General features: G+C 30.9%; 1 protein-coding gene across 3 annotated transcripts; it reads left to right on the top strand.

Annotated features, from left to right (window-relative positions):
* Positions 1-7,436: 7,436 nt before the first annotated feature.
* Positions 7,437-11,006, top strand: LOC101249532 (UMP-CMP kinase). 3 transcript variants are annotated; one of them, XM_004234890.5, is made up of 10 exons: positions 7,437-7,602; positions 7,691-7,765; positions 7,846-7,908; positions 8,026-8,080; positions 9,151-9,268; positions 9,347-9,503; positions 9,681-9,761; positions 9,862-9,969; positions 10,171-10,235; positions 10,463-11,006. In XM_004234890.5, exons 2-10 carry the CDS (start codon positions 7,712-7,714, stop codon positions 10,473-10,475), a joined length of 714 nt encoding a protein of 237 aa, XP_004234938.1. In that variant the 5' UTR covers positions 7,437-7,602; positions 7,691-7,711; the 3' UTR covers positions 10,476-11,006. The 3 variants fall into 3 exon arrangements, with proteins under 3 accessions (XP_004234938.1, XP_010318003.1, XP_025885723.1); XM_010319701.4 differs by having other exon boundaries at positions 7,442-7,602; positions 10,460-11,006; XM_026029938.2 differs by having other exon boundaries at positions 7,444-7,765; positions 10,460-11,006.
* The last annotated feature ends 2,488 nt before the right edge of the window (positions 11,007-13,494 follow it).

Here is a 13,494-nt window from a genome sequence, read left to right on the forward strand (position 1 = left end):
TTTCATCGTTCTTCCTTGATGTTTTCTTCTTTTATCATTCATATTTCATATCTGTTATGCAACGAAAAGAAGTTGATAGAGATTTCAACGAAGGAACTCTCTGTTCGCCTTATAATTGAGTAATAATGTTAAGTAAAGCCTTCCGGAGTTGTCTGTTTCCAATATGACTTGGTTACCATCTTTTTCTCTGTCCAAGTGAGGACAGAAGTTTTTTTCTGTTTTGCTCTTCTCCTTGTATCAAATTCTCAGTAACTCCCAAAGACAGAATTAGATCAGACAAAGGGAAAAGAAGAAGAAGAAATAGTGATGAATGTAGTAATCTTGGAGTTTCACTCTCTCTCTCATTTGTAACAGAAGTATACCGAACCATTTAACTATAGAATATAAAACGAAAATGAACTTTCTAAAAGCCACCTTTGTAAAAGTGATTAATAAGACTTCACTCATGAGAATAGTAGGGGAAAAAAAACTTTGTAAGGGAAAAGAGTTTTTATTGAATTGGTTTTATTACGAATGTATGACCAAGGTCATATCTATTTATATTTGTCTAGAAAATTTTTTATAATGAATAAGGGATAGATATGATATGGCGGATAACAAATTGTATAAGGTTTCTCTTAGAATTTGCCAAGTGGATTATTGGGCTCTATTTTCAGAAAAATGGGTCAAATCCATTTATCTCTCTTCGATTAAATCTTCAATTTTTCAACATCTTTTCTTTTTCTTTCCTTTTTTTTTCTAAAAATAATTTTATTTATAAAAAATGTGAATTTAAGCCTAATTCGTCGTCCTTTGAATGTTTGATGTTATGTTTCTTTCGTGTATTGATTATTTACATTTCTAAAAATAATTATTAAAAATTATTTGTCAATTGACAAATTAAATTATATTTTTGTTTTTATTTTCATTATATTTATAATTATTTATTCTAAAATATAAACAAAATTTGTAAAATTGCAAAACAATTCTTAAGGAGTAAATTTATAAAGTATTGTTTTTATTTATAATTTTATAAAGAATCCGTAAAAGAAAAAATTAATACTCCTAATGTGAAAAACGAAAGGAGTATAAATTTTTTTTTCTCTTTCAATAAATTCATATATACTTAAATTCATCAAATATTCACAAGAAAATATAATGGAAAAAGCATAAATAATTTTCACAAATAATTATATAAGTTTTTGTACTATCTTAATGTAACCCAAAATCTAAATTTTTCATAAATATTTAAATTCTTAATGTAACCCAAAATCAAAATTTTTCATAAACATTTAAATATATACATACTCTTCCGTCCAGTGTTGTGAATGGCGAGTGCCTCATCGCCTTTGGCGAGAGGCGAGGTGAGGCGAGGCCTCCTCGCCATTCCCCACTGAGGCAAGGCGGTATGCAAAAGGCGGCCCATGGCGACCTAATGGCGCCAGAAAAGGAGGCACCTTTTTTATTTTTTTTAAAAAAAAATATTTGACTCAACAATATTAGTCAAAATTAGGGCTTTTTTTTATATTTTCAAAATTTGCTGCTGCGCAATCTTCTCCCAGGCTCTCTTCCCCTCACGATCTCCTCTCCTGGTCTCCATCATCTTCGAGTGGTTGCTGCTGAAGACCTGAGGTATACCTCTTTTTTCTGTTCTTCTTCTTTAATTTTCGTTTCAGACTTTCAGTTCTGTTTTCTTCACTACTCTTTTTTCCCTCTATTTTCTTCACTCTCTGTTTTGTCCCAGATTACTGTAAAATGCCTTCTGTTTTCACTGTGCTGTGAGTCTGTGACTGTTGTCCATTATTTTTTCGAAAAAAATAATAATTCTTTCTATAGTAATTATTATATTATTTGTAAGATATGTAATTGCTATTGAAATTTTAATTATTATATGTGCAATTAAATATTTTTAATTTTTGGTATTAATTGGCGCCTCGATTCAAAAAGGTGAGCGCCTTGCCGCTCGCCTCGTCGCTCGCCACGCCTCGCTTCGCCACTTGACGAGGCAGGACCTTGTCGCCTCTCGTCGTCCAAAACACTGCTTCCGTCAATTTATGTGATATCTTTTTATTCTTCAAATCAAGCAATGTGAAATTTAATTAATATTTTAAAGTATATTTTTATTTTTTATATTAACATAAGAACTACAACTTATAATGTTTGTTCATAAATAGTCCTTCCCACATAAGTTGCAATTCAACCAAAAATACTATAAGTTGCAATTCTTATCATGTTAGCATATGAAAAAAAATACATTTTATAGCTTAAATTTCGAGAAAAAAATAGTCAAAATAAAATGATGGAGAGAGTAGAATGAAAAACAAGAGAGAATTGATTGATATAATTTAAATAACTCTTTATATTTATTATAAAACTAAAAACAATTATTTTTTATAAGGTTAAGTACACGTATCTTAGTTTAACTTTTTTAAGTACGTAATTATTTGACTTCAAATTTAAATTGATATAAATATATATATATATATATATATATATATATATATATATATATATATATATATATATATATATCTTTGATTTGTTTTTTGACAAATGCGTATTATGAGCTAAAAAAAAAGGCAAGAAAAACAAATATTAATTTTAAGAAATAATGAGATGCTAATTTTAATATAGTATGGGACCTACAAATGTACTTTTTCTATTAAAAAACTTCCTCATACAACTATTACGTCACATACCTCATACACCATAAAATATTTTCCTTTTCCGAGGATAATTTTAAGCTAAAAGATAACAAAACAATTATTATCTACTATAAATATTTGAACCTCTAGAATATTTAGATATTTCTAAAAGATATTAATGGTATCATATTGATCTTCAAAAATTCTTTTGTAAGCAAAGAATAAAAGAGAAATTGTGGGTCATTTTTCCTTTCCTTATTAAGAATATGCTATGTATGAGTCTCACCTTAAATCCATTCAATTCAAGAGTACTTCACTTTGTAGATATAGTTATTATACTATATGTGTCAATTCAAATTGATATATATTGACACTTAAATACATGTTGTTGTTGTTTTTAGAAATTAATTTTATTATTTATCTTTCTATTGGTGGGGGAATGTTCGCATTAAAAATTTCTTTTGTAACGCAAAATATAAAGAAATTCTTGTAGCATCCTCTCTTTATTCTTGCGTGTTTTTCTTTCGCCTTTATTTTCATGTGTGATGTGAAAAAATATAAGTCTCTCATTGATAAAAAAAATATTTTTTCTCTTTATTATATAAAGTTCTCTTCTATTAGAATTGTAAAAAGTCAAGAAAAGAGAGTGACCAAGATATAAATTTATTAGGTAAAATGAATTGACTTATTCTTTTTGTGCACGGAATATACGTGAGTCTTAATCTAAATTTGATTTTGCACTTGTGAGATTTGTTGGTGTCTTATTTAGGATTTTAAAGCAATCTGAGATGGTTCAGTCATTGCTTGCAGATATTGGAAATCCACACATCATCTGCTAGCTAAGGCAAGTGAATTGTTGTACAAATGTAAATTTGATATATGTCATAATATAAGTGGAAGTTTCATCAATTTTTTTTTCGATTATTTTTCTAAATCAACTTTGAAGTTTGAATATTTATTAACGTGTCATAGGACTGCTAATGAAACATTTTTTTTGTGGTATTATGCAAACAATGACTCCTACAATTATTTTTTTTTACTTGAAAAGGGAGAGATCGCTCAAGAGGACTCAAAACAAGTAAATAATTGAAATGATGATATGCACAAACTAAAGCTCGAAACTGTGAAGAAGCATAAGCTAATGCTTGGAACCAAGACCAATAAGGACAAGTTAACAATTGCGATCAAAATCAAGATACAAGATAACAATTGGGATCAAGATAAATGAGGACATACTAAGAATTGGAATGATGACAATACTTTTGCGATCATGGAGAGAAAAATAGTCTTCAACAATTTTTCATGTAAAAATAACTCTTATAGAAGCCATTGTCTACATAATACCACAAAAAATTGTTTCAATAATGGTCCTACTATATCAGATACGTTAATAAATACTATTCAAAGAAAAAATTTCAGAAAAAAAATTAGATAAAAAATCCACTTTTACTATGTCATATCAAGTCTACAGTGGTACAACAAATTGCTTACCTTTGGAGATGATGTGTGGATCTCTGATAACTGTTAGCAATGATTTGATTGTCGTAGTAGCAATATTCAACATTTTCGAATTGCTTAAAAATCCTAAATAAACCATCCAAGATCTTGGAACACTATTTTAATTACCAATCTATTATACCTAGAATTAAATGATTGGCTCGAATCTCTCAAATTGAACTTCATTAAGAGTGTGTTTGATATGAAGAAAAATGTTTTCCAATTTTCTTATTTTTGGTTGGGACAAAAATTTTGGAAAATGTTTTCCAAATCAATTCATTTTCCTCGAAATTAAGGAAAATAACTTCCCTTCAAAAATTAAGGAAAACATTTTCCAAAGTTCTCATCCAATTTCAAATTATATTTTTTTGGAGAAAAACATCAATTTAAAAAAAAAATATTTTCAATTTCAAAATTTTATTTTGTATTCTAGTAAAAATAAAAGATGTTCCTCAAAAATATTTTTCATTCATAAATCATACACTAAAAATCATTTTCAAAAAATGTTTTCTACTCACCAACCAAACATGAGAAAATAATTCCAAAATCTAATTATTTTCCAGGAAAACTCGTACCAAACACACCCTAAAGCTTGACTCGATTCTTTTCTCGATTTACATAGCTCTGAAAAGATTTAGTTTAGATGTCATTTATACCTTTCCTTTTCTATTGTTCCTTTTTCTGTTTTTGCAAATTTTATAGGTTGGGCCTAGTTTCTTGGCTTTTCAGGCTCTTTAGACTTGATAAGTTTTTGTCTTGTAAAAATTTGTTTTTGTTTAATTCACTATTGGTGAATTTTGAAAAAAAATATTTGTATATTTTGAACTTATAAAAAAATGTCTCGCTCGATACATGCTTAATAAGCATAGCTTTTAGGTTTATTCACCGAAATTGAAAGACAATCAAAATTCATTACTCAAAATTAGAAGGTCATTATTTTCTAACATTAATAAAAGCTAATCAAAACAATTAACGTAATAGCCATTTCTATCTTAAAATCTTTACTACCCATATAGTTCACATTTTCGGATGAACTTAGAATTCTAAATTGATTACTTTATTCACTGATAGGTAGAGATCACTTTCAAAATAACGATTTATTACAATAATATTATTTGTTTATCATAAGGTTTGACTATCATAATTTCTTTTTAGTATCAATATTATACTTTTTCTTGACAATTACTCTTGTAGACTTCTAAACCTGTCCACAAATAATTAAGATATTTTATATCTCTAAAAAGTCAACTTTATTTCTTCACGTGCCCAACGTGAAAAATAAATAATAGAGAAAATTATCCGATTAAAAAATTTATACTATTTAATTACTTATCATAGACATAATTGCTATGATTAATATTCGTGACTAACATTATACATTAATTGCGTGGGCTGACTTTGAGTTTTTATAATTCGTCACGTTTGTATATGTATAATTCGTCAAAATATATAAATATATATGTATAATATACAATTATTTAACCTATACACATATATAATTCACCTCACTCCCACTTTTTGCCCTCTCTCACTCGTCTCTCTCCTACCTCTCCCAATCTCTCTCACCTCTCTCTCCTAATCTCGTTTGCCGTATATACAAATGTATATGTATAATATACAATTATATACATATAAAATTCACCTCTCTCCCATTCTCTGTCTTTTCTCGCTCGCCTCTCTCCTCCATCTCCCAATTTTGCTAGCCTCTCTCCTCCCTCTCCCAATTTTGCTAGCCTCTCTCCTCCCTCTCCCAATTTCGCTCGCATCTTTCCTCCCTCTCTCTATCTCGCTTGCTATATATACAATTACATATGTATAATATGCAATTATCTAACTAATATACCTATACAATTCACCTGTCTCCCACTCTCTGCCCTCTCTCGCTCGCCTCTCTCCTCCCTCTCCTAATCTCTCTCGCCTCTCTCCTCCCTCTCCCAATCTCGCTTGCCATATATACAATGCATATGTATAATATACAATTATCTAACTGATATACTATACCATTCACCTTTCTCCCGCTCTTTTCCGCCTCTCTCTTGCCTCTCTTCTTTCTCAGTCTCGCTCGCCTTTCTCCTCCATATAACATGTAGCTATGAATTGTAATTATTAAACTATAGCTATAAAAAAATAATTAAATTATTTTCACGTGTTTACTAATTATAATAAAAGACTATAAAAAAGCAAAACACTTTATTTTCACGCTCTTCTAGATTTTTTTCTTTTTGCACCATTAGTAATTCAAACTCATATTCAAATTAAATTTTTTTAAAAAAAGTAGCTATACTTTGAAAGACCACCTTTTCCTAGTTTCATTTAATCAGCAAAGCAATTCCAAGATTATTGTTTTTTGGGCCAAATGGTATAAGAAAGAGAGGGACTTTTTACTAAGAGGTGGGCTAGCTATTGAAATGACTAAACTTGCATGAAATAGATATTGTCCACCTAAATATATTACTAACTGACAAAACATATATCATAATTAACACGTGAAAGTGTCGAGTCAGTACTTTAGAATAGAGTTGAGTGTCAATTAATTCGAGTCAGTTTCAATTTAAAAGTCATCAAATTGATTTATTGATTATCATTTTTTTAGACATATTAAATTATTAAGATATTAATTAATTATTATCAATTTAACTATTAAAATTAAACATAAAAAAATTCTCTATGTCAATTACATATAACGGAATCTAATATAGTAGTATCTATAAAGTAATTTGAACTTAGAAATCAAATTTCATTAAATTAAACATCATCTACCAATTTAGAGTAATTATTAACAACAAAGTGCACACGATAATATTACGAAAGATATATGGCAAGTAGAAAATAACTACCGGTATATTTGATACAGAAGGAATTAGTTGATTTTGTATAATTTGCATAACCCAAGTACTAAAATACAATGGACCAACCAGATTTATCCTTCATTATTATCAAAGTATCTGTTATCTGTAAAAATATAATTTAAATTTTTACGAAATCTATACATTAATAAAAAAATATTAAATTTTTTTATCAAATCATTAAATTAATAATTTACTATGACAATTAAAAATATCTTTTTCGATTTGAATTTAAACAATCCTAATTTAGAACGAAAACAAAAAACAAAGGTGCTCATTTACGTTAAGTATATTTTATGTAAATTGTGATTTAGGGGTGTTTTTGTTTTGTTCTTAGAGAGGGCATGCATTTTAAATTGGAATTAACATAGCTCCATACCATCTTTAAAAAAAAAAATATTTAATTTTAAGTTTTAATAAATAATATATCTATCACATAAATATGTATATTATATTTTAGATAATATTAAAATTACATCATAAATAATTGAGATGGAAGCTCTCGAAATAGAGTTAATTGGCCTTGGGCCTAGCCTAAACTCAAATATCTAATTGAAGAAGGGGCAAGCCGATCTAGAAGGAACTAATCGGCCCTGAAAGTGTTGCAGCGTTTATGCGAGTGAACGTGCAGACAGGTATTGTATTGTTTATGGGACTCACGCTTTTACACTCACTCAACGTGCTTAATACAAACGCTCTTTCGCCATTCAAACCCAAATCCAGAAAACGAAACACCGATCGAAGATGTGGAGGAGGCGTTTCACTTCACTCCCTCTATTCTTTTCGCATCTTCAACAGGTAATTTTACTTCACAAATTGATCAAATCTCTGTAGTTTTGCTGCTGCAAATCTCTCAATATTGTTCTCAATTTCTCCAGGTGAGAAGAGCTGATGAGCTGAAGATTTGTCAAGCATTTTGTACTGAAACTGTCAAACCGCCGGTTATTCATTTTATCTCTCTCTTAATGTCTTGTATTTGTTTTTAATCATCTCTGAAATGTTTTTTTTTTCTACAAAATGTTATTGACTACTGAATTTTTTCCCTCGAATGCATGTAGGTAGAAGGTGAAAGTAATTCCGGAAGAAATAGTCCTTTTGTCGCTTTTGTATTGGGTAATTAATTTCGCATTTTAGTCTAATAATAACTGTGCGCTATTCGGACACTAAAAGCTAAATCTCCTTTTATCTCTTTGAAAATTTGATTAATTTATCTCTCATGTGATCTCAGTTAAATCTATCCTGATTGTAGCTCATCTGAGATAGATATCACTCCAACCTCTTAAGTAGATAGATGTGCTACTCTTTTGTAGTTGTTTGTTAAAATATTTTATTTTTCTCCTGTTTTTCGGGGGGTTTTGGTCCGGGACAGGGTGAGAGGGGATGGAACAATACAAGTTTTTTTTTTTTTTTTGAGAATTTTGACACTGATTTTCATTTTTGATAACCCTGGTGTTCGGGCCATTTTTCTGCACCTCAACTAATTCCATGTAATTTGCTTTTGTGCACCTCTACTAATTCCATGGAAATTCCTGCCACCTCCTAGCAGCAAAAGGGACCAGCTAACTCTGTCTACCACGGCTAGGACAGTTGACTAAAAATCAACTAGTGTTTTTTGTCTTTGCGGAATTTGAATTTGAGACCTCATAATTCTCAACTAATTCTTATTTAATTATGTATAACATTAAGCAAAAGATAATGAGGTACAAAGGATATCCTTATGGCGAGATGGACTTTTTCATGATACTGATTAGGTCACTCTTGTTGGAAGGAAGAGAATATGTCTAGAAGTAACATGTCATATTGCGTATTATGTCTGTTGTTGAGCTACCTATGCTCATAGCACTTTTTTTGTTTAAACCAGTTTTTAATCCTTAACGTTGCGACATATTGTCCATCTTACACATGCTTGTGTGATCAGAAATTTGTCAAGTTTGCTGAAGAGTCTGCCTTCATCTCATTCTTTGCTAGTTTGTAGTGGAAAGTGAATAAACATAGGTTCCTTTGCAGACAACCTACAATCAGTTTGTTTAATAACTATGAGGGGTTTAGTTGATTCTTTCCTTCTTAATGACAGTTTTCAGCTAAAATCACATGATTATACATGAGAATAGACAAAATGACTATTTTACTAGATTATTTGGGTAAAATATAGAATTACTGAGCAGTATTTGCTGTCCTTTTAGGAGGTCCTGGTAGTGGTAAAGGCACTCAATGCCTGAAGATTGCTGAAACTTTTGGGTTCGATCACATAGGTGCAGGAGATCTATTGAGGAAAGAGATGCATTCTGACTCCGAGAATGGGTATGAACTCCATTTCTCATTGTCGATTTTTAGTTCATTTCCAGAAAAAATTTGTAATGTCATTCTATCTAAATTCAGTGCCATGATTCAAAAGTTAATGAAGGAAGGAAGTATTGCTCCATCAGAGGTGACTGTCAAACTGATTAAAAAGGCAATTGAATCAGCTGAAAATCGTAAGTTTCTAATAGATGGTTTCCCAAGAAGTGAAGAAAATAGAGTGGCGTATGAGAGGATTGTAAGTTTCTTTAATTAGATTCTTATCTTTATTTATTATAATGAGCATTATCTATTAAGTTATACTCTAGGAATGTTTAGTTGTGTAAAAGGAACTTTTGCTAGTTTAGCCACTGCACTGTGATGCAGTGATCCTGTAGTTGATTGTTAAGATTTTGAAGTTCAGATGTAAATGCAGATTGGTGCTGAACCGAACTTTGTGCTTTTCTTTGATTGCCCTGAAGAAGTAATGGTCAAACGAGTATTGAACCGGAACGAGGTGATGTCAATACTTATTAAAAGAAAAAGTGAATGCCATATGCTTTTATGTTTTAGTTTCATTCTGAAGAGGAAAAAATAACATAACATTTTGTTTTCAGGGGCGAGTTGATGATAATGAACATACAGTCAAGGAGCGCCTAAAGGTATATAAAGCTATCACTCTTCCAGTAGCCAACCACTATGCCATGAAAGGAAAGCTTTACAAGGTACTCTCTCTAAGGATGACAAGTAGTTCAAAAATGTCCAATTTCTGCTCAACGGGCCTTTTTTATTCTCACCTCGTTTCCCTTTCATGTTGAAAAAAGGTGCTATGAATTTGTCAGTGGTTTTTGTTGACTTATCCTGCTCAGCTGGAACCAAGCTCCTTATTGGTGTAGCAGTTTTTATTCATCAACAATTTCTTGCAGGTCGATGGTACTGGAACTCAGGAAGAGATATTTGAACGAGTCCGTCCAATTTTTGCTTCATTGAGGTACATTTTGCGTTCTCCTGCTGCTATGTTGCCAAGTATATATTTGCATCGAGATCATGATTTTTCTGAATTGATCTGTTCCTTCTTGCAACTGTGTTTTCTACCTAATTAGGGTATTGCTCTAGCTTGATATCTTCTCTCTTACACTCTTTGCCTTTGCTGAAAAGTATCACTATATTCAATTTGTTGTAGACACATGTTTATGGCTCCATTTTTCACTTTAGCAGGTTGTCTACATAAACTGATTCCTACAGAAGCGAGTGATAGTAATTGAAGAAGTTGAATTTGCTGTAGAAAAGCACACTAGAATGTAGATCAATTCATGGAAGAAAAATGAAAAGGCAAATTGCTAGTCCAAGTTTACTATTTGTTCCTGCTTTTCTGGTGAAAAATCCAGAGTCAAAACTGCCAATCGTGAAGATAAAATCCGCCTCCTCTGTTGCCAATCTTTAGGCAAAGCAAACCTCTCATCCAGCAAGTTTACAGATGTGTCTTTTTCTTTTCCCTTGTTGTTTTAATTGTTTACACATTACCTTTGCTCCTTTCATGCTATAACCAATATTGCGTGTACACACGCGAAAGTGTTCAAATACATTACTTCTGCAGTCAATGTTCCTGCGAAGTTTTGATAATTTCATGAAAGATGTTGTTGTAAGCACATTGGACAGTAAATAACTCTGATCTACGGTATGTTGTTGTTGTAAGCACATTGGACAGTAAATAACTCTAATCTGATTATGAGAGAGTCAGAAAGGACCCATTATATCTGCAGTTCCCTATACGCCATTAGATTATTTAACTGGCTTATGATTTGTTCCATCTCATTTCTAAGTGTGTATGTGGATTACCTTAATATCATTATGGAAATGCAACCAATTAAATTTGTATAGCATTTCAAGATTATGAAGTTTTAGCAGCTATGGGATCACATAACAAATCTTTATGCATTCTGGATTATATTATCAGTCCGATATATGAGCTTGTAAGTTAAAAATACATACGAAAGAATATGTAACGGAGTGTATATGTAGTGTATACTTGGAACAATTTTGAGTTAGCTAGGCCCCAAAAGCTCCCCAATATCGTCAACAGGACCAAGCAAGATCCACAACAACACCATTGTTGTAGACCTTATCATCCATAGCTTCATTTTTGACTGAGAGACAAGTAGACAACTCTTCTGTTTCTCCACACAACTATCCCCATTATACCCAATGCTTCCCTCTCTTCGATTCCTCGCGCTATTATTCACATGTCTGTCCCATACACTAATTGCAATTTGTATTTCTCCATCTCTCAACACCAACTATCAGATTATACAAAGAAAAAAACCTATGTTTTTTGGATAGTTTAGGATTCAGAAACTCCCCAGCTGAGCAAGTTTACTCAACTGTAATACACTGTCCAACATAAAATAGTGCATTCTTAATCAGACTCGTACCAACAAGAACTTGGAATAACAACGAACCAACTAACTATTCAATATACCTTTGCCATAACCGAAAAACAAAACAAAAAATTGAATGCCCACCCTACTAAAAAGTAGCAAAGCATTGATTCAACATCCTAATCTGCAATATGTATAATCATATTATTTTTCTGTTTATGCAGAAATGTAGTATATATCACGTAGGTTATGAATCTCTGATCCCTTAACAAAGAAACGTAGCTTGGAATTGATTCTGTAATTGGATAAGTTGCATACATGACGTAAAATACTAAAATTTAGCTAATTACTCCAACAACAATAACAGAGCAGTGGACTCAGAGATACACCCTCAACTAAAGAAAATCGTTTTTCAGAACAAGTTTGAAAAACTACAACTGTGATGAAAGAACTGAAGTACTACCTAGTGAAGATAACCCAAGTAAAAGTGAAGCTAATCACTACTCCTACTAGTTTCATACTTGAAAAAAGAAACTACAAAAAGCTAAAATTTCAAACCATGGGAAGACTATATACTCTATGTAGAAGAAGATCCTTTATACCATGGGCATTAATTCTACATTATTTCCTTTCTAGCCACCAAAATGCCTCTATAGTAAGGTGATGGCAACACAAACGTTAGATATATAGTAACTCGTTCAGTGAATCCACCTCTATCCTTCAATTCAAGCAAACCACGGTGTTATTAATACACGAATAAGCATGGTTAAACACAAAACTTCCCTGAATTGAAAACTCTAATATTTCGATTCTCATGAATCTCCGTTCAAACAAAAAAGGAATTGAAAATCAGCTCACAAACACACGCGTTCCTTGTTTATTGCTTTTTCATTTTCGTACACCCAGCTTCTCTCTTCCCACTCTCATTCTTCATTTTATTTTTTGCATTTTTCCTACACTCATTTATCGCTGCGCTCAATTTGATGCTTCCCTCGTTTGTATTAAATTAAATTAATACCTCTTCATATTTATGAGCAAAGGTTAATATGGAAACACTTAATTATACCTCAATTTTTGAATTATCAGTTTTCCTTTTTAATGGTAAATAATTAGTTGTCCATCTTGACAAATTAAGAAATTACGAATTTTTTTTACTTATTATACCTTCAATTAATTTGCTTTAAAAATGTAGAATTTTTTTAAAATCTTAAGTTATTGATTCATCTACTTTATAATTAATAGAAATAAAATGGTAAACTCACTGTGTCAATTATTATTATTTTCTTAATAGGTATGAATGTGAATTTAAAAATGGACAAGTAATTAGGAATAAAAGAAAATATATTTTTTTTATAAGAACAACTAAGTAAAATCATTGGGAATACTAATTACAACGCTCACAGGACAGTCTTGAAGAATGAACATTTAAGTTACACTACTCATGGTATTATGTTGTAATTGGATTTCTGACATTTAAGCACATTGGACATTGCTTTATGTTGTAATTGGATTTCTAACATTTAAGCATGAGGTAATGGTAAGGTTTATATACCATTTTTATAGCTCACTTATGGTATTTTACTTATATATTGTTGTTGTAAGCATATTGGACAGTAAATAACTTTGATATGATTATGAGAGGAAGTCACAAACTAATTTGGTTCATTGATACACCCTTTCCTATAACCGAAAATCAAAAACTTGAACGCGCACCCCTACTAACAAGTAGCAAAACATTGATTCAACATCCTATATGTAAAATTGTATTATTTTCACTAAATTTCTGTTCATGCCAAAATGTTATATATCACAGAAGTTATAGATCTGTAATCCATTAACAAAGAGAGAAAACTGGGATTTGATTTGATTTTC

This window comes from Solanum lycopersicum, chromosome 3, assembly GCF_036512215.1.
Source record: "Solanum lycopersicum chromosome 3, SLM_r2.1".
NCBI classification, from domain to species: Eukaryota; Viridiplantae; Streptophyta; class Magnoliopsida; order Solanales; family Solanaceae; genus Solanum; species Solanum lycopersicum.